At 42.0% G+C, this 18,354-nt stretch overlaps 1 protein-coding gene across 1 annotated transcript; it reads left to right on the top strand.

The window, feature by feature from the left end:
• The first annotated feature begins 1,613 nt into the window (after positions 1-1,613).
• Positions 1,614-18,102, top strand: LOC124149454 (hillarin-like). The gene is made up of 12 exons (XM_048394275.1): positions 1,614-1,939; positions 2,325-2,413; positions 7,637-7,750; positions 8,392-8,618; positions 11,108-12,215; positions 12,446-12,599; positions 12,921-13,094; positions 13,389-13,559; positions 13,833-14,119; positions 14,479-14,658; positions 15,478-15,533; positions 15,633-18,102. The coding sequence occupies exons 2-11, from the start codon at positions 2,357-2,359 to the stop codon at positions 15,523-15,525; spliced, it is 2,520 nt and encodes an 839-aa protein (XP_048250232.1). The 5' UTR covers positions 1,614-1,939; positions 2,325-2,356; the 3' UTR covers positions 15,526-15,533; positions 15,633-18,102.
• Positions 18,103-18,354: the final 252 nt, after the last annotated feature.

The following is an 18,354-nucleotide window of genomic DNA, read 5'->3' as shown; positions in this document are numbered from 1 at the left end:
GTTACGTTTAAGATTAACTCCCACAGTCTGTTTTTTCATTAATATCACGAAACACTTGAAACAATTAAGACAATTTCAAAATATATAATTCGTAAAACGCATCAGCTCCTTTTCAGTTAGATGTACGAGGTTTGACGGAGAAGTCCGTATCCCTGAGCAGTGCCCATTTTCCTTGGGTCACAGTTCCTTAACTTTTTTACTGTCTTGTCAGAGCTAAACAATTTCCTCCACCGACTCGTGTATTTGTGGATATACCTCTATGGCATCATGAAATGTCACACACCAAATCTTTCATTATTACGCAATTCCTTTAGTGTGCGGCTTGGAACTTATCAATCAACCCTTGTATGTTTCAAAAAGAGTGATTGAGTATGGTTTTACGCCGCTCTCAATATATTCCAGCAATATCACCAGAAATGGGCTTGACACGTTGTACCATTGTGGGAAATCAAACCCAGGTCTTCAGCGTGACGAGCGAACGCTTTAACCACTAGGCTACCCGAAAACCCCTTGTTTCATTAAGAACTATTGGTTGTAATTTATACCTGATTCAGAAAATCAACGTTCGAGTTTTATTCTAACTCCCTTTATGCATTAACAATTTGAAGTTAAAAAGGAAAATGCGTAGCAAAATGGAACACTGCAGGACTAGATTGATATGTAGGCAACGTTTCGTGAAGACAAACTGAAAACTTCAGCAGTGCACACTAATGGCCCAGCAGACGGACATGAATGTCAATCTGGTAATAACACCCGGGGAATAAAACATGATGGTTCACATGCTTCCTGTTTTATTCATTCTGTTATCTATTTTTTATCTATTGACAACAATACTCCAAAGCAATATATCAAGAATAACAAACTTATCTCGACACTAACATAAAAAAGGAAGGTAAATAAATGTATCCCTCCTGTTTGCCTACGTTTGTGATAGGACATTTCAGCGGTACAAGGTCTAATCACATGCCCACTATAATATAAGCCTATTGCGTAAAAGATTTTACTCCACTGACGGGTATTTTATATAGTAGGTAGCTACAACACAACATAACAACACAACGATGGCAAAATAGTTCAGAGCCTCCCGTCTTCAAAGAAGGGGTCATCCCAGGTCCTCGCCCCGCCCGTGTCTTCACCCTGCCGTGTGTCGCCTAAACATGAGGGTACCAACCCCTACCTCCCCGAATCCCGAATCCCGAATCCCGAATCTATTTTTTCACTCCGTCTCATTGCGTATCCCTAAACCTCGAATACCACTTGACACGAATCTCAATCTTAAAAGCATTGCAAAGAGATGCGTTTTGAAGTTAAATCCCTGAGAAAATAGCGAAAAAAATAAACGATTTTGAAGGTAACTTTAACGTACACCATGTTTTGTTTTAAATGTGGAATCTGTACCAAATATGATTATGTTTGCGTCCCGAATATCCGCTCAATCGACCCCCGAATACAGCTCACCAAAAGGGGGTTGGCACCCTCAAACATGGCTTTCTTTGAACTGATATATGATATAGGTAGTTCAGCTAAGAGTAGACTCACTGCATGGGGCGGACTTCCTGATCAACACTGCAATGCCTTAATCGCTGAGTACACGTACTAAAGAAACAACAATTCAAACAACAATTTGTCCTTAACAACAAAAAGTTCCCTTACGTTTGAGACAGTGAAATGCTTGGAATTTAACCGTCAAACCCACTCGCAGCGACGGCAAGAACCTGTGCAGTGGTGAACCTGTTTAGTTGCTGGGAGGCAGTGAGATTGACAACATGTGCTGTAGGTTCCGTGTCGACATTGCAAGAACATAGCTCAGATGTTTGTTGTGTTTTAGATCAAGTTTCTTAAAGTGTCTTTATAGGTACCTAGCTGCTGCGAATTGGGGATACTTTTTGTTAACTCAAAAAGTAAATTACTTTATGAAGAAAGCTGCCAATTTTCACACGTAAGTATTAATACGTGCATCTATGCTGTTAGTCACGTATCATACATCGAATAAGTGTATGAGAGGAGGACGGATTATGCAAGTTTTATTTCAAACTTTGATTCGATGTGAATACGTAATTGTTCCCGTATGTGGCCTTGACAACGTCAAACGTCAAACGAATGCGAATATGTTTTGAAAATGTCAACGTCAAACGAATGCGAATATGTTTGGACAATGTCAACGTCAAACGTCAAACGAATGCGAATATGTTTTGAAAATGTCAACGTCAAATGAATGCGAAGATGGTTTGAAATATCAACGTCAAACGACGGCGAAGATGTTTTTGACAATCCCTAAAAAAGGATGTGATATATTTATTCTAAAACTGTGTGAATGTGTTTAGATTGAGGGTATACATCCTTGGATGAGCTCAGAATGGGTAGTGGCACCAGCAGCAGCAAGGTACTAACGGATGATCCAGATATAGACCCAGTAAGTAGCCGTTGCATTATGACCCACTCACTCACTTGTATATATGTGGTACAGTTATTAAGAAATGAACGACGAGCGGGAGTTGTCTATCGTACAGTAAAACACTGCAGGGAGAATAAACAATGAGAGTGCAGCCCCGAGTGGTTTATTATCTCTGCAGTGTTTTATTGTACGACAAACAACGACCACGAGTCGTTTATTTCTTATGTGAGATATCAACATTACGTGTAGCCTCTTTAAGGATGATGCTAAAACGAACAAGCTTTCAAAATATTTATCTGTATTTTAATTATGATGACTCCCTCAATAGAATCCGACCTCGGCAATGTCGGACAACTCCACTTTATGCAAAGGTGGGTATTTCCCACATATTCTCACGTCGATTACTTGAGTGTACTTTTTCTCCCAATACCGAATGTCATATTTCTCCCGCGTTTAGATGCGATCGTCCGGCCAAAGTGTTTATCTACGTTGCCTAGCTACATCTATGGGGAACAACTCACTAGACACTCTCCTCTTAAAAATAACGTCCAAAAAATATACAACGTCAAGTTGCGAGCGCATGTTCGAATCTCCAGAAATGACTTCATTATAGAACAATGTTGTATCGTGAATCAAACCACACTTCGTTCTTCATTGTTTTTTGCGATTTATCGCGTAGCTGTCTTATATAACTACATCTTGTACCTGAGATGATATCTTGAATCAGTTGACAAGAAGCTTAATGAATACGTTAGTCTTAAAGAGAATGTAACGCCTTAAGGTGTGAAAGCGATATGAATATCAAGTTACTCCACGACGCTCAACGCTCAAACACTATAAATTGATATATGCCGAAGATGCTTCGCTAAAAGATCAAAGGCGTCGACTGTACTTTATCCTGCGATAAAGTACATTTTTTTAGTTACGTCATAATAGACTGACATCATGGCGCTGTTGAAATTACCAAGCTCCGACTTCCATACAGTTTGGCCCTCACTCTGTGAAGGTTCATACTCCAATGAACTCACACAAAATGAAAGTCAGTTTCTTTAAAATAAGATAGCTGCGCGATACACTGCAAAGAACAATGAAGAGAGCGTGGTCTATTTCACGATGAAACATAATTTCTAGAGATTCGAACCCGCGCTCGCAACATGATAACTTCGTGTATTGGACGACGGTACTTTTGAGAAGGAAGCGTCTAGTGAGTTGAGACTTAGCTGAGCAACGCAGATAAACGCAGTGGCCGAACGATCGCATCCAAAAGTGGGAGAAATATGACAATAGGTATTGGAAATAAGGTACAGACAAATCGATGCGAAGATTGGGAGAATATGCTAGAAATACCAAAGTTACCCCACTTGACTTGTCCGACATTGCCGATGTCGGTATGTCTTCAGGGAGTCATCATTATTTAAATACGTGTAAATATTTTTAAAGCTTGTAATTTTTATCATCCTCCTACGCCCCTCATTGTTTATTCTCCCTGCAGTGTTTTATTGTACGATAAACAACTCCCACTCTTCGTTTATTTCTTAAATAAAACACTGCAGGGAGAATAAACCATGAGGGGCGCATAGGGGGAGAGCAAACTTAATTTTAAAAATATATAAAAACGTGTCTTTATTAGCTAGCTACCTTTGTTTGCTGAAGCAGCAGTTTACTGAGGCAGAATCACGCTGACAAGGCAACCAACCTGCGTCAACATTCATCTTGGTCTCAGGATTATATATTTATGAGCTGTTTGTATTTTCTTGTCAAATAACATGGATTTTTTTATCTCAGTGTCCTGACAAAATTGATTTTTTCATTTATGTAAATGACAACCTTTATCTTCGAGAGAAAGGACATATGGCTTTTATGTTGTGTACATTAGTAGTAGTCGTAGTAGAAGTAGTCGTAGTAGAAGTAGTCGTAGTCGTAGTAGTAGTAGTAGTAGTAGTAGTAGTAGTAGTAGTTGTAGTTTTAGGATGGTAAATATCCTGTATTAGACATATACACTCTTCAAAAATAGAAACGCACAGGCTGTATGTAGTTAATTGAACCTGACTACACAAATCCGGTATATAAATTGAATACTTGTTATATAATTGGAAAATGTTGGTGGCCATAGTCGACAAACGGTGCGTCAAAACGCAGCCATTGTCGATTTGCAATGTTCTAAACGGCATTGTTTTCACACTTGTTAAAAATGGAGGAAAACAGTAAAGCAAAATGCACGTGCAAGTTATGGCATTCGTAACTCGTGGTAGTGGCCATAAAAAGGCAAGCATAAGCCAATAATTTGTCATTCAATTGTCAACATTTTTCAAGTTCGAAAATGCCGAGACTCAGCGCTGGCGATCGGAACAGCGCCACAGGACGTATCCAAAGAGGGGAATCGCAGTCTTCTGTTGCACGCCGGTTCAACGTCCACCACAGCACCATTTGCCGCCTTTGTGACCGATACACACAGTTCAATTCCACTGCAGACCGTCCGAGAACCGGCCGACCAAGAGTTACCACCCCTGCATAGGATCGCTACATTCGACTGTTCCACCTACGTCATCGCAATGCCACAGCTACGGAATGCCCTGGTTGAGGAGGATATTGGACCAAACTGTCAGGAACCATCTTCGCGATGCTGGAATCCGACCCAGAAGACCAGTTATCGTCCCTGTTTTGCAACAGATCCATCGACAACGATGCTTGCCTTCGTGCCAAACCTTACAGCCTTGGAATTTGAGAAACTGGAGACGAGTGTGGTTTAGCGATGAATCATGATTTCTTCTTAACCGGCGAGATGGAAGACACGTGTTTACCGTCGTCGAAACGAGCGTTTTGCCCCACATTGTGTACGTGAATTCGACAAATTCGGTAGCGGTAGTGTCATGGTGTGGGGGGCCATATCCTACATCACGAGATCTGACTTGGCTGTGGTTCAGGGACATTTGACAGCAAATCGCTACATAAATCATATTCTTCAACCTCACCTTCTTCCAATCGTTGACCTCCAGAGGGAAATGTTTCAACAGGACAACGCCCAACCGCACACAGCTCGTGTCACGGTAGACTATCTTCATATGCCAACATCAACGCCTTGCCCTGGGTGTCGAGATCTCCAGATCTCAAACCAATCGACCACCTCTAGGATGAACTCGATCGACGTGTACGTCAACGTCAGAACACGCCGCAGACACTCCCACAACTGGCCAACGCGTTACAAGCAGAATGACGCAGAATTCCGCTGGACAGAATTCGTACACTTATCCAGTCAGTGACGAGGAGATGCAGAGCCGTGATTGCTGCCCGGGGCGGTCACACGAGATACGAGTTCAGCGCAACCTTGTTGCCTTATGTGACATGACAATGATCAAGTTTCAATGCCTTTGTGCAACGACAACATGTGACTATCGAGCTCCAAAATTTCATATTTGTATCTATGATATTAAATTAAATATATCGACTTTATTAGGCACATTTCCTAAAAATCTACCTTTGCGTTTCTTCTTTTTGAAGAGTGTACATTTTATTTAGAGAGCCTCAGTGAGCTAATTGCATAGAGTCTATTAGTAATCCAGGATATTTACCATCCTAAAATACTTAAGCGTGATAGTCTCTTTGTTAAATAAAGTCATTCTTCAACTCTAAACAGTGCATTTGTTCCTGGAATGTAATTGCCCTTTATCAAATTGAGGGTACTCTAGTCTATGAAATGTCAAACTACTACTACTACCAACGATGTTTTTTGATCAATTATGAACAAAGACGCCATGTCTATTTGTCCTGATAATAAGAGCAATGTGCGCGTATGGATATATGCAAAAAGGAAACATACAGCCGCATCACTTCCCGCATGCATACCAGAACACTCAGCGAACTATTTATGGAGATCGCTGAATTATTTGGGAAAATCAAAACTAATAGCAAACTTCGTCATTACATTATCTCCTTTAATTCTCATTTTGTGATATATACTTATCTTACTATCAACGAAACAGTACGTTTTACGTTGAAATTACTTTAAAAACTTGTTGGGCAGTCACAACTACACACAGCTCGGCATTCTCCTTTCTGTCGTACTGGGGAGTCAGGCTCACGTCAGGAGTGTGTGCATGGAGCGCCCTTGTTTGAATCATGGGCTGACAAACATGTGAGCATTGAATAAAGACAGGTCTACCAGGCATCTTGACAGTGTAGAAGCATACACCAAGAGCCTTTGATGCCTTGAAATTGCTGTCAACAATTGTCAATATCAGTCTTGTTCATGGGCATGTTGACATTTGTATATACGTTGCCATTGGTGATAATTTAAACCAGGAAGTGTTAGTAAAGGAGGCCCTGCCATCTCGGTAACTCTCAACAAGCTTATCGTACGGCTTGGCGACGAAGTATCAGCACGATTGACGTTCGTGTTCTGTATTAACGGTCCTGTCTCTTATTTTACAGCCAGGGATGACAGGTTCGGGAAAGGTCATGTAGGAGATAACATACTGTGTTTTCAATGTAGAGCTGTAACTAAAGATTTAACCGCGCTAAATTGAATTTGGAATCGCTCTCGTAGCCTTGATATACCCACCTGAACTAAAGTGAGTGAGTTGGATTTAACGCCGCTTTTAACAGTATTCCAGTTACGTCACGGTGTCATTTGATGTTGGACGACAGCCCGAAGTGATACTGGTCTCAGACATTTACCGTTTGGTGAAACCCAAGAGAACGGGTATGGTGCTGACAAACCAAGAAACAAAAATTGGGCGAACCGGGATTCGAACCCAAGATCATAGGTCTCTGGCGTGCCCAAGGGACCCACTTCTGCACAACAAATGGCTGCGCTTTGGACGTCTGGGCCATCCTTGCCCCGACCTGAAATAGAAATATAGGAGACCAGTGAAGCCGCATCGTCTGTTTCATATTTGCATGTATGCATATTCACATTGATTCAATGATTCATAAACACATGCTTATGCTATAGTCGGAATCATACAATGGATTCTGCTTGTAGCAGAGGCTTCTTCTTATTATGGAAAGGGTTTTGTCGCTTTTATTAACACATAGTCTCGCAGTGTTCCACCACTAAGTTCGCTTTGTGGAACGGTACCCAGGGTTGCTTCCCGGGTATGACTTTGGGCAACACTGGGCAAGACTTCACTGAAATGTACAGTTTGTCTTACCCGTGTGAGCTGCTACATTACTACACTTCAGATATTAGTATGAAGACGAGACCAGGTGAGCTACAGAACCCGTGACGCTTCCTATTTACAGATCACCGTCCCTGATACAGTGAAAGGGTATAGACCACCTTCACCCCCCAAGTGGAAAAAGAGAGACGTGTTCGATGTGAAAAAGAGTAAAGAACTTGACAGCCGAGCAAGACAGGTTGGACATAGAGTTCACCGTCGAAGATTTCTTTCATTCTTGAACTTATTATAATGTAGTGCCTAAAATCTAAATTTGAGTCTTTCGGAAAATTATGCGCACTTTATTTTATAGGAATCGCTGAATCTCTCTCTCTCTCTCTCTCTCTCTTTCGCTCTCTCTCTCTCTCTCTCTCTCTCTCTCTCTCTCTCTCTCTCTCTCTCTCTCTCTCTCCTTTTGTTCTTAATCGTTTTCAAAAGTTCAAGGCCGTAATGCAGAGTTATAACACCAGATATGCTCATTTCTGTAATATTTTATATACATCTCATTACTCACTCATAAATATCAGTGCGTTGCATACTTTATGCATAGCCGTATAACATCATTATAATCTGTATTGTATTTGATATTTCACAATAGTTATACAGTGTCCGAGCTTTGAACTATATGACATGAAATGACGTTTCTATTGTTGGTTTTCAAATCAGTTTCATGAATGACAAGGTCTCAAGGGAAGAGCTATCTACCGCCATGTCATATACATGTTCCATCATGTTCGCCAGTCAGAATCTCGGTGAAAGCGCCGCATTTTGAAAACAAGCTTTCCAGGAAAAAATCTGTTTTCATGATTATATTAATGGATGATGTAAACTGACTTGCAGGTGACAGTTACGGACGACACAACATTTGAAGCACTGGCTTCTGATCTGACTCGTGATCTCAGCACTGACCTGGAGAGAGTCCGGGCCTTGTTTATCTGGCTGGGTCACCAGGACATCGAGAAGCAGTTCTACCCAGGGGTCACCGACGGTCGGACACCCCGGGGATACATGAAGCTGATGAAGCTACACAAAGGGTCCTACTCCTCCTTCTTTGCCCTTTTGTGTCGGTACGTATTTTAGAGAATAGTCGTTTGACTAAAAGGACGAGGAGCAGAACATATAGTTCCACGACACAATTATAACATTGGATACATTAAAAAAAATATATAAATAGAAAGCCACCAACATCATCATAATGGTTGCCTGTTCATCATCGTCATCAAAGATCTACCTAATATGTAGCTACTGTGAGGCATGTAAGAAGACTTTCCGTTTATTTCCATGGCGTTACCCAGTCACAATACCTTGACGTCAACGATTGATATGCCAGTTGTTATAATGTGCATCGATTTTGAGTCAGAAAGTTTATTTGGTCACATATGCACCCATTTAAAGACCACTGTGCTGGTATACAGCAAGTCTCTCTGTACCGAGATAGTTCGTTGTCCTGGTAACATCATATTTTACAAACTGCATCTTTCTTCCTGAATGTTAAAATCTTCTTTATAGTCGAGTAAGCTACGGATTCCAAAACGTGTTTTAGATATAATCATCACTGCCTCCTGTTACTCCTTAATATCACTGACATTATGATTGCTATTGTTAATGAAGTGAGAGGAATTCTATGAGACACAGGATGGTCCATTTCCAAGCACAATTAGGATAGATGAACTGTTTATATACTGAACCGCAAAAGAAACGTCACCCAAAGTAACATTGCATGAAAAGTTGTCATTTAAATATCTGTGTAATTTTTGTCAAAGTTTCTAAAATTTAACATTTCCTTGTCCGGGAAAATGAAATTTGATGATAAAAAACCAAAGCAGATGACAATAAAACCGATCGCCTAAACGCATCACGGCAACGGCCATGGTAAACCGATGCACGTGAGTTTCTTGCAAATTGAAATGCACATGCGTTCCCCTATTTCTTGCCCTATAAATCCACCACAATCGGATATCATTCATTCGTTATTGAATTGTTACCACATGCCAGGATTGACAAGAAATCAGCGACACCAAGCCCTTGGACGATTGCAAGCTGGACAAACCGCCATGCAAGTAGCCAATGCATTTCAAGTCCACGTAAGGACCATAGCAAAAAGGCTCCAGCAACGGTACCAGACCACCAACACTACAGATGACCGACCACGTAGTGGATGACCAAGGGTCACGACCCGACGTCAGGATCGTCAGATTGTGCGACAGCATCTTCAAGATCGCTTCGTTACTGCTGCGGAAACTGCTCGACAGACCATGGGGACACACCAGCGACACATTAGTGCAGCTCACAGCAGCTCGGTACATTGATCAAGTCTTGAGACCACACGCCATACCTCATTTGGCACGTCGCCGCAACCACGAGTTTCACCATGATAACGCCCGTGCCCACACTGCGAGAGTAACAAGAGACTTCATCCAGCAGAATGGCATCAGAACCATGCACTGGCCTGCCCTCATTCCCGATTTAAATCCCATTGAGCACCTGTGGGACGAGATTCAAAGACGGTTGAATAACGTCCGACCAAGGCCGACAACTGGAGCTGAACTGCTTCAGGCGTTCCTCAGAGTGTGGGCTCAAGTGCCTATGGCCTTCATCAATCGCCTCAACTATTCCACGTATCGACGTTGCACGGCAGTCATCAATGCACATGGCGGACACACGAGATACTGACTTGTGATGCCATTTTCTCAGAGACTAGTGTTGTGTTTCTCTTTAAGAACATTTGACACTTTAATTTCAACCTTCATGATCAGTTTTGCCAAGTTTCATCTTTTTAATATGTCTCAAAGTATCATGTTTACAGTGTTTGGACAAATAAAGTTTCTCATATATCTATCCATGGTGACGTTTCTTTTGCGGTTCAGTATATATTGCTGGAGTTATGAACCCATCCATCCGTTGTTGCCGTATATCAGAATCGGAGTAGTTGTTGGATAGTGAAGGGCTTCTGTCAATTTTCAAGCATAAGTTTGTTCATCTGTATTTGCTTCACATGAAAGTGATGTCATGCCGTTACAAGATATATTTTATTTGAACAAGGCTGAAATTTTAAGGATATATTTCGAATTATTCTTCAATTCGAATAATAAAAAAATGTGAATTTTAGACTCCAAATTCATTTCCATACAGACAAAACTTCTACTTGAATATCAAACCTCTAGTCAGAGGGTCATCTTTGCACAGGTAGAGTATGTAGATCTGACACAGGAGGTCATGATCATCAGTTACCCGTGAAGATCCGGGATAGAAAAGGTCTTCAGCAACCCATGCTTGCCGTAAAAGGCGACTATGCTTGTCGTAAGAGGCGACTAATGGGATCGGGTAGTCAGGCTCGCTGACTTGGTTGATGCATGTCATCGTATCCCAATTGCGTTGGTCGATGCACATGATATCAATCACTGGGTCGCCTGCTCCAAAATCAATTTTTTACAGACCGCCGTCATTTAGCTGGAATAATACTGCGTGCGGCGTTAAACAACAAGCAAGCAAACAGTATTAATATCGTCAGTATTAATATGTCAGCTAAGATTTTCGTCAATGTGAATTTCCTCAGAGCTGCAAACCTACAGTGTGTGATAGTCAGAGGTCACGTCAAAAGCCTGGGATATGAGGTCGGAGATCAGGACGTCACAAGATTGATCGGAAACTGGAACATCGTCCACGTTGATGGGTCGTGGCAGATTGTCCATCCATTGTGGGCCTTCACCGGAGTCATCGGCCATGACAGTGGAAGATGGGTCAAAATAGAGGCAGATGGCAAAGGGACGAGGGAAAAAGGTCAAGCCAGACAAGGAATCAGCATCAAAGACCTGGATGAAGATTTCTTCCTCCCACACCCAGAGGAGTTTATCTATACCTGCATGGCCGAGAAAAGAGAATGGCAGCTTGTCAGTGACACATGGGACCTTCATACATTTTGCAACGTACCTCGTTTTGAGTTCAGATACTTCACGTCAGGTTACAAACTTATACGGGAACACAAATCTATTCTTCTCTCTGAAAATGGAAAATGTGAGCTGGAATTCGAAGAAAAGAGAGACACCAAAACACATCTTGCATACGACCTGTATTTTGATGAAGCACTGTCCAAAGATAAATTGCCAGAAGGAATTGAACTGCCACGGTGTGTTTTCCTTGAAACCAACGGGAAACACCTGAGACTAATTGTTCGATTCCATGTGGCAGGGATATATAAACTGTCTATCAAATACAACATCCTGGGGATTATATCTGTACCCATGGCTGCCTTCAAGCTGGAGGTGAGTGAAAGGTCGGAAAACAAAAACATGTTTCCAGTGAATCCTCCTATTGGATTTGGTTTTGGTCAGACAGCCAAGGTTAAAGGTTTGGCGGCCCCTTCCCACAAATCAGGGGTGGTTGTGATGGAGAAACGCACGATGCAGACCTTTAACTTCCGGATGACCACGAGGATGCAGGTTGTCGCCCGACTGCGCCACAACAAAATGCAATCGGAGGAACTGGACCAATATGTGGAACAGGAGGTCAAGGACGAAAACGTTAAGGTCAAGGTCACTATGCCAGATGATGGCGACATTGAAGAGTATGCTCTCCAGATTTACACAGGAGAAGAGAGCAAAGACAACAACGTCGTCAACTATTTGCTGACAAGTAGAAAAGAGGATTTCGAGAAGATACAGGAGGTAGGTGTTTCTATAAACTTTCTTCTAATATATTTCAAGGACACGAGCCCCAAGCCTTATGGAGGTTTCACAAGTAATCTATCCTGTAGAACCAACAAAACAAATCCATTTGATATTTGTGATATATTTATAATATTCATGCGGTTAAGACATAGTCCCAGTGCATTCCTCTTATTCAAATGCAGTTCCTCTCACAAGTATTACGACAACTGTTTTATTTGTGTTCCAAGGACAAAGTCAGGAAGAACCTACAGATAGCCCTTGGGGGCCACAGGATCAGCAGACTGGAGAAAGCCATCAAAGACTTTGAAGTAGCAAAACTCAAAGATACAAATGGCTATCTGCGGAAAGCAAAGCTGAAGATGGAAAAACTTAGGAAAGAACGTGAGATGATCGTTGCCTAAGTTAATGCATCTAAACGTCATCCATGTATACATGAGTTAAACAAGAATTGATATTTGCTTCATTGGTATTGCACAGTTCTGAGTTTACATATAACTCCGGGTTAGAAATGGCCTTCAGCAAAAACCATGCTAGTCGTAAGAGGCGACTAACGGGATCGTTTGGTTAGGCTCGCTGATTTGATTGATGCATGTCATGGTATCTAAATTGCTTAGATCAATACAGTACTCATGGTGTCAATCACTGTATGGCCCAGACTCGATTATGTATATTGGTGACACGGAATATTGACCTTTCTTCCAGAGAGAAAGGAAGAGGAGATAAACTCACTGAAACGGAATTTAAAGAAAGCACTGAAACATCGCAGCCTGACGGATTTGGAGAAGGCGATTGCTGACGCGGAACGTTCAGGTCACCCAGACCTGGAAGAACTGTTGTTGACAGCCAAGGCCATGGCCGTGGACTTGGAACAGGAGGGTTAGTGAATGTTGGTGACTACTGGGTTAGAGTAGAGGGTGGTGGGGTGAGTGGGGTATATGAAGGGTCTGGGATTACCGCTCAAACACAAGACAGGTAAACGGGAACTTCACTTCGAGGGAACACTTACTGAAATACACTCTCAACCATGGATGTGTACATTATCAATGGTCACTCATTGGCATGTCAGTGAGTGTGTGCAGCCCATTTCTGGTGTCCCCCGCCGTGATATTGCTGGAATATTGGTCAAAGCGGCGTACAACCATACTCACTCACTCACTGTCATGTCCACAGAAATCGATGGGCAGAAGGCATCTGACATCCGAGACCAGTTAATCAGTGCCACAAAGGCCAGGAAGAAGAAAGGTCTAGAAGCTGCAATAGCGTCTTTCCAGGAGGCCAACCTACCGGACAGGGGCGATTTGACAGAAGCCAGAACAGTCCTGCAACAACTCTACGAGGAAGGTACACAGCGTTGTTATGACAACAGAAATGATACCTGAAAAACAGCATTAGAGAACTTCCGAAGTGACCAAAGTAATGCTCAATTCAGATGTAATGCAATTCCCATAGCAGGGTTCTGTATGGCCGAAAATGTTACATTCCGCCTTTGTTATTACCCACCAAATATCTCGTTCGTATATGTTACAAGCTATCTATAAGTTTGGTTGTGAAATTTAATATACGTGGAATTATTGCCGTTATATTAATCATTTATCCCAATTCCAATCACTGCAGCTGTTGAGAAGGAAATGTCCAAGCAGAACCTCAAACGTCTGGAGGCAGCCCTGAATGGTATTGAAGACAGCGTTGTTGAGCAGGAGCTCAGGAACTCGCAGGTGATTCAGAAGGCTCAGAGATTCCTGCAGCAACAGAAGAGGCTCAAAGGGTTCCTTAGTCCAATCCTGTTAATGAAGAATGGGACTGTTGCAGAGATCCATGGCTACAGAGACACCAACCCACTGATCGTCGACGTTATGAAAGCCACGTTCATTACATTGGGAGAAAGTCAGAATGAACTGGAGGTATCTCAGCTATATATATATGTTTTCGATTCCTCCAAGATTCCTGGATATTCTGGTTAATATACATTTTACCAATTTACCATCTATTTTATGGGATGTCAAAATAATCAGTGGCCGCGATGCCATGAAACCCGACAAACATGTGCCGTTCAGTTCAGTAATATGAATCACCTGTTGATGTATATTTAGTCTTCAGAACATTGAAGGTTTAAATATTTCTTTGGGGATCCTCCAATACGTGCATTACTGCTATTGCTGCCTGTGAAAAAAATCAGAGATGTATTCTGACTCTATTCATATAATATGTATCGGTTGCATGAGTTCACTGTCTGCTATAATATTACACTTATTTGTTTAAGAGTTGGAGCGCGATTCAAAAACATCTAACGCCAAGTTTAAAAATACTTCAACGGATTAAAGCCTTCAACCTGGAGTCACTGCATTTCCGGACCGCGGACAGAGCCCGGAAGCTGCTTGATAAGTACACCACTGATGACGTCAGGGAGGTCAGCGCAGGGCTGGCCACTTTCTACAAATGGGTGGGTAGTCTTATACATAAGAAATATGGTGATACATTTTCATAATCTATAAGTTCACGAACCGTTCACCTAAGCTGTATGTTTGCTCTGTATGGTTTCACCAGAGCTCATTCTGTTTATGATTAGTAGTTAAAGCTATCCAATTCTTTGACCTTTCTAAAGGTGCATACTTCTTCGAGAACATTTTATTCAGATACAAAACCTGGCCAATACCACAAGAAGACAATGTAACCAATGATGCAAAACACACCATTTACAACACCACGATATCCATGATAATAAACCAAGGATGTAATACACACCATTTACAACACCGCTATATCCATGAGAATAAACCAAGGATGTAATACACACCGTTTACAACACCGCTATATCCATGATAATAAACCAAGGATGTAATACACACCGTTTACACAACCACTATATTCATGATAATAAACCAAGGATGTAATACACACCGTTTACAACACCACTATATCCATGATAATAAACCAAGGATGCAATACACACCGTTTACAACACCACTATATCCATGAGAATAAACCAAGGATGTAATACACACCGTTTACAACACCGCTATATCCATGATAATAAACCAAGGATGTAATACACACCGTTTACACAACCACTATATTCATGATAATAAACCAAGGATGTAATACACACCGTTTACAACACCACTATATCCATGATAATAAACCAAGGATGCAATACACACCGTTTACAACACCACTATATCCATGATAATAAGCAAAGGATGTAATACCATTCAAACAGTTGTAGAACACCAGATCATGTTGCGGCATCTTTTCTTTTCAGTGCAACAGCATACTTCAGGAAGCCCCGGCGAGACACGACCAAGACTAGTGACAGAGATGGAATGACGTCCACACCGGCACAACACTATATTACCACGTTACATCAGCCCTACACCTCATGTCCACGGCGAGACACGACCAAGACTAGTGACAGAGATGGAATGACGTCCACGCCGGCACAACACTATATTATACGATATATCAACCCTACACCTCATGACCACCGTGATACACGACCAAGACTAGTGACAGAGATGGAATGACGTCCACACCGGCACAACACTATATTACCTCGTTATATCAACCCTACACCGCATGGCCACGGCGAGACACAACCAAGACTAGTGACAGAGTTGAAACGACGTCAACACCAGCACAACACTATATTACCACGTTATATCAACCCTACACCTCATGACCACGGTGAGACACAACCAAGACTAGTGACAGAGATGAAACGACGTCAACACCAGCACAACACTATATTACCACGTTATATCAATCCTACACCTCATGGCCACGGTGAGACACGACCAAGACTAGTGACAGAGATCGAAAAACGTCCACACCGGCACAACACTATATTATACGATATATCAACCCTACACATCTTGGTCAGTCCCAGAGCCCCGTCCCACAAAGCATCTTAACACAACGTGACTCTGTTAAAGCTTAAGAGTCATGATAGTCGTAGCACTAAGTTATATGAAATGAGGCCTTGAAGAAGTGGGAACCTGTTAGCGTAGTATATTTCTGTAAATATTCTTTATAATCCGTATACTATCACCGACAAACATGGACAACTGCTCGCCAGGCTGCTCTGTGCAGCAATGGACCTGATAATTCCTCTGCAACAATGGACACCAGTGCTGTTCTGGATTCAAATTAGTGAGGTGACATGCTCTCTTAAAAGAATCATTGTGAAATGAGACTTAAACCCCTTCATGACAGGCTGGCTCTCTGTACAACCGCCCCCGTGGTCTTGTGGATAGGGCGTGTGCTCCTAGAGGGAAAGGTCGGGGGTTCGATCCCCGGCCTCGTCATACCAACAGACGTAACAGATGGTACCTCTTCTTACCCCGCCTGGCGCTATCCATTAAAACGAGGAGTGGTCGGCTCGGAGTCAGTATACTGTGTTACACAAGCAGTCAACAACATATACACACCCCATTAAGAACATTTACACACCCGATCAACACCAGTTACAGACCCAGTCAAGGACATTAACAACCCCCATCAAAAACTTTAATATTAACACACACCACCAAGAACACTTACACGCTCATTCATCACAAGTTACACACTACATCAAGAACACTTACACACACCACCAACACCAGTTACACAACCCATCAAGAACACTTACACACCCCACCAACACCAGTTACACACTACATCAAGAACACTTACACACCCTACCAACACCAGTTACACACTACATCAAGAACAATTACACACACTACCAACACCAGTTACACACTACATCAAGAACACTTACACACCCTGCCAACACCAGTTACACACCCATCAAGAACAATTACACCCCCCACCAACACCAGTTACACACCCATCAAGAACAATTACGCACCCCACCAACACCAGTTACACACTACATCAAGAACAATTACACACACCACCAACACCAGTTACACACCCGTCAAGAACAATTACACACCCCACCAACACCAGTTACACACTACATCAAGAACACTTACACACCCTACCAACACCAGTTACACACTACATCAAGAACACTTACACACCCTACCAACACCAGTTACACAACCGTCAAGAGCAATTACACACTCCAGCAATGACATTTACATACTCTATCAACACCAGTTACACACCCTACCAACACCAGTTACACACCCATCAAGAACAATTACACACCCCACCAACACCAGCTACACACCCGTCAAGAGCAATTACACACTCCAGCAATGAAATTTAAATACTCCATCAACACCAGTTACACACCCATCAAGAACATTTACACACCCCACCAACACCAGTTACACACCCATCAAGAACAATCACACACACTACCAACACCAGTTACACACTACATCAAGAACACTTACACACCCTACCAACACCAGTTACACACCCATCAAGAACAATTACACACCCCACCAACACCAGTTACACACCCATCAAGAACAATTACACACCCTACCAACACCAGTTACACACCCATCAAGAACAATTACACACTCCAGCAATGACATTTACATACTCCATCAACACTAGCTACACACCCATCAAGAACATTTACACACCCCATCAAGAACATGAACCCCATCAAAAACATTTACACACCCAATCAACACCAATTACACACTCAATCAAGAACTTTTATGTACCATGTTATATCGATATCTAACATTCATATTTTAATTGCTTTTATAAAAATGTTACTTCTATTAAAGGAGGACTCTGGACAGTGGACACTGAGCACGCATTGAACTACATACAGATCGTATGGCGGTTCCTGGTATACGGTGATATCATGTCCTACTTACTGCTTGTATAGCCTGTGTAAACTCCAGCTTCACTGTGATACCACTCATATGCTGTGACTGTGATATGTTTCTATCTGAACATTAAATAATGTGAAGGGAAAGAGCCGTTTCTTTGTATTTCCTTATGCCTGATGTCTGTACTATGAATCAAGCACGGACGACTACAACATGAATGAATGATGTTTATTCTCGTAAATCACGACAGTGATACAGAGATGTAATTGGACACAGGAATTAGATACAATAGGAGAAAACATGTCAGTGGAACATTTCCATACATGATCTTATATAACTCGCCAGTTTTAATAGAATTGGCTTATAAGTAATGGACATCAAATGTGAGAATTTTATGG

The sequence above is a fragment of the Haliotis rufescens genome, unplaced genomic scaffold (genome assembly GCF_023055435.1).
Source record: "Haliotis rufescens isolate VD_foot unplaced genomic scaffold, xgHalRufe1.0.p SCAF_1, whole genome shotgun sequence".
In the NCBI taxonomy this organism is placed as follows: Eukaryota; Metazoa; Mollusca; class Gastropoda; order Lepetellida; family Haliotidae; genus Haliotis; species Haliotis rufescens.
Note: the sequence above shows the minus strand (reverse complement) of the source record. Positions and strands in the feature narration are given on the sequence as shown.

Bases quoted from the DNA above. Each gene is read 5' to 3' on its own strand.
- LOC124149454 (XM_048394275.1), top strand. From the start codon at position 2,357: ATGGGTAGTGGCACCAGCAGCAGCAAGGTACTAACGGATGATCCAGAT. The intron at 12,600-12,920 runs GTGAGATGATCG...CCTTTCTTCCAG, and splicing joins GGAAAAACTTAGGAAAGAAC to AGAGAAAGGAAGAGGAGATA. The intron at 13,095-13,388 runs GTTAGTGAATGT...TCATGTCCACAG, and splicing joins CGTGGACTTGGAACAGGAGG to AAATCGATGGGCAGAAGGCA.